Genomic DNA, 3,913 nt, shown 5'->3' with positions numbered 1-3,913 from the left:
TTGCATTCAAAGAAAATTAGTCAATAGTTAATCTCTTATTTAAAAGTTTCAAAAAGTGAGTTCAAGCCTGGTCTACAAGAGCTAGTGCCAGGACAGGCTCCAAAGCTACAGAGAAACCCTGTCTCAAAAAACTAAAAAAAAAAAAAAGTTTCAAAAAATGTATGAAGCCAGATTTTGATTTTGTCACTGTCATCAGATGAATAGCCAAGATGGAACATGTCACTTCACTGTCTTACCCCAGATGATAACTCACTGCAAATGGTTTTTTACCCCCACCCCCCACACATACTGCCCCATCTTCTTCTGGCTACTGTGTTAGTATCAGAACCTCCTGAACTCCAAATGGGAGGCCTCGTAGAGCTGTAACCCTGGGTGATTAAAGAGGAGCACAGACATGTGTAGCTGGAGGAAGGCCAGAAGACCAGAGAGGAGGCTCTTCCTCATATCGAAGCTGCCACCTCTCATGGAACACTCTGAAGAGAGCTATTTTTCTTTGGGACGATAGATGTCTGTTTACAGACCACTCTTCCAGAAAGTACAAAGGCGTCATGAAGGTACAATTTCCTCCGTTGCTTTGTCCGGGGTAAAGTAAACAGTGAGAATGGAGGGAAATGAAAAACACAGGATGCCAGGGACGGTGAGAAGTGGACCAGACGCATTCAGTTCAATTGACTTCTTATTGTTAAAGTACACTTACTAAAACAGCAGTAGCCTCCATTTTATTTTGTTCCAGCTACATTTCTCCCTTACCTTTCTTTTAAACACACTATTTGTTGGCAGGTTCAGTTCTTGATTCTGCCACTCTTTCTTAATGTTGAAGGAAGCAGTGAAACGAGTAATTTTTTTTTTCCTGTTTCCCTGTTGAAGAGTCAGTATTGTGTGAGGAAAATGAGGCTTGCTGATGAATAACTCACAACAATGAGATGGAACACCAAAGCTTTATTTAAGATCTCGAAATTCAAGGTCGAAGTACAGAGATAATCACAGTAAATCCACACACAAGCAATTCGAAACAAGTAGCCACGTACTCTATGCTCAACTGAGGCGAACATCCCAACACAGCAACACGGTGACAAACCCTTCCGTCTCTCCATGTGAGGAACACCGTTCCTGTTTGTCCTCAGTCCCGCTTTACCTGTTACCCATCGGTCTACCACAGACTTTTCAACCAGTGTGTTCCTGGTGATGAAGAGAAAAGTCCAATCCTTTGAATATTCTGGGTTATGTTCTAAAGAACACTCGGTCCACTTCTTATGTGTCGTCTACAAATTGAACATTATGTCCCGTGATAGAGATCTTGTTTTATACAGAATATATTTTTCTGAAATTAGCTTAGCTAAACTGCAACTTCAAAAATATGATCATGTCAACCTACAGGTTTTTCTACACAACACTGGAAGTGGGGGTTTCAATTCACAAAGCTAAGTGAGGAGCTACATCATCTCTAGCCAACACCACAGGTCCCACAACACACAAGAAGCAAGGCCACACACAAATTAAAGTCTGCCCACGACAGTAGGCACAAAGTCTACAGTTTACTACTACTTTAACTGCTAAAGAATCAGTGCCCAGAGACAATAAACTAATCTAACTCCATCAGTGAGAAGCAAATGTGTGAAGCAGAGTTTTCCAAGCAGCCTATCAGCAGGATTCTATTAGGGAACACTAAGTCTTAAACATGTTTCTTTCTATGCTTCTTAAAGATTCGCCATTTCAAGGTCTTTCTGCTTATAGTCAATGGGAGCCATTGTTAAAATGCAGCTTTCTTATCTATCAGCTAAGATGCTCTGAAATATCAGTCTAATCCTTGAGAAGACAAGAAAATCAGCTAAGTTCTTTTTTTTTTTCACACGTGCCTTTGCCCACTTCTCTAAGCTTCTTTCTCATCTACGTGGGATCCAGGGTGTAGAATATCTTTCTCAGAGTCTGTGGAGATATTAAGTAGGAAACCATACAAAATTAAGCCTGACTGGATTATATGGAGAAACTCAAAGACATTTACTTGAACAGTAACAGCAGGTTCCTCTACATAACTCTCCATGCTTTGTCTTCATGGCTCAAAGGAAAAGAAAGCCCACGCTTCAAGCTCAAAAGCACGCGTCAGAAAGGTAAGCGCTAGATACGGGTCTGCACCTGTACTCTCGCCCCGCCCCCTCATACTGCAGTCACCTGCTTGGACGTCTGGATCCTCTTTTAAAGATATGACCCTGGAGGACAGAAGTCCTTGTTGGCTCATCTGTGGGCTCCAGGATCCGGCTCAGTGAGTATGCTCAAATTGAAATGTCTAATTCCTTGACTATTCAGTGAGCTGCGCTCTCTCTCTCTCCCATTTCTATCTTGTTCCCATTGCACTCCTGTGCTTTTATCACCAAAAGAAGGTGGATGACCTTAATTTGGAGAGGAGGCATTTCTAACACTAGTAACAGTGATGTCTGCGCACTGCTCATCGGCAGGAGACAGCAAGCTCAAGAAGCCGTTCACAAAACCTGATACACTGCAAATTAAAAGTCATGTAAACCTATTACTGACAATGTGGAGAAGGAGATTAGTTTGTAAGAAAATGTGGGTCCCTTTTCAGATGAGATCATGTGTGGAAGATTCACAAAACACATCAGGATATCTAATAAAAGCTGTCACTATACATGCTACCACTGCTATGGTGGTGCCTGCCTTCTAAATGCAGTCATGTCTTTGAAAATTCCTTAACTTGACTTGCTTATTTTCCCACAGCATGCTACTCTAGGATTAATGACATGTTGTGTGTAAAGTGTTCTGTAATCCCTAAAGTGATATAATCAACCCAAGTACCATTTTCTGTATGCAAACTGTGCCTACCCAGCAAGCCCACTTAAACATCTAGGGTTGGGAACTGTTGTCTCCTAAGACTTAATAAATGATTCCCTCTGGTTCCAAAAGCAAATACTTCTTCAATGGCAAGGGGAGGGACAGCAGAGGAATTGCGTTGTGGCATCTCTCATTCAGCGCCTTCCGGATGGCACATCTCGATAAATGCATGAGGGTCCTGGGAGTGTTGCAGCACACCTTGAAGAGAGAGTGGTAGAAATCCCAGTGTTTCTGGAAAGCAAAGCAAAAGGGAGCTTAATTCAAGGAAGGCTCCACAACATACAAAGGTGAAATCCACAGCGGCACATGCGTCTCTACTTTACACACAGCAATAATTCTCCAGAGTCTCTGACATTAAACTAGGAAGGTCAGAAAGTGAGGCATGGCAGTGCTGGTAAGAGAAGGGGCAAACACATTCACAAACCTGTTCAGACATGCCTGAACTGGCCGAACCACTTCAAACTAAAATGGCAATTTTAATTTAGCTCGATATCATGGCATGTTCTTTCTGCACCTGGGAATATCCGCTAGCAGTGGCTAGCAGGCACGTCACTTTCAAAGGTTAAAGAGCTAATAAGTAGCAGAGTTAAGATTAAACAACGAAGCTATTGGCCTCTAAGCCCGGGGAACTTTGTGCCTGGTATCTCCCATGTATTTGACACAGTCTTGAGTTCTAAAGTCAAGAACAGGATGCTCTGTGGGAAGAACTAGTTATCACATGGATCGAAGTCTCTAAGTCCACAGGTGAGAGCATGGCTCCAAGGGCTTTGCTTGGCTCACTGCAGACTCTGAAACAATGATTCCTGCTTAGTCCTAGATAAAAGTGTGTGAAATATCTACATAAAACACCATACTTTTCCAGAACAAAATTCTGGAAGGAGCAATACCACATATTACCACTTAACTCATCCAAACTGACGAAGAATAAAACTGCTACGTTCAAATAGTTATTTGAATTCTTTCAGAGAAATTCCCCGAGGGGCTGGAGAGATGGCTCAGAGGTTAAGAGCATTGCCTGCTCTTCCAAAGGTCCTGAGTTCAATTCCCAGCAACCACATGGTGGCTCACT

General features: G+C 42.4%; 1 protein-coding gene across 1 annotated transcript in view; it reads right to left on the bottom strand.

The window, feature by feature from the left end:
- Positions 1 to 924: 924 nt before the first annotated feature.
- The window catches only part of Asb4 (ankyrin repeat and SOCS box containing 4), a 44,300-nt gene continuing 41,311 nt past the window's right edge, over positions 925 to 3,913 (bottom strand). The window contains exon 5 of the mRNA XM_005363693.3: positions 925 to 3,075. Within this exon, the coding sequence (XP_005363750.1) occupies positions 2,887 to 3,075 (189 nt within the window). The 3' untranslated portion in view covers positions 925 to 2,886. The remainder of the gene's footprint in view (positions 3,076 to 3,913) is intronic.

The sequence above is a fragment of the Microtus ochrogaster genome, linkage group LG10, assembly GCF_000317375.1.
Source record: "Microtus ochrogaster isolate Prairie Vole_2 linkage group LG10, MicOch1.0, whole genome shotgun sequence".
NCBI lineage: Eukaryota > Metazoa > Chordata > Mammalia > Rodentia > Cricetidae > Microtus > Microtus ochrogaster.
The sequence above is the reverse complement of the archived record's forward strand: the minus strand, read 5'-3'. Positions and strand labels throughout refer to the sequence as shown.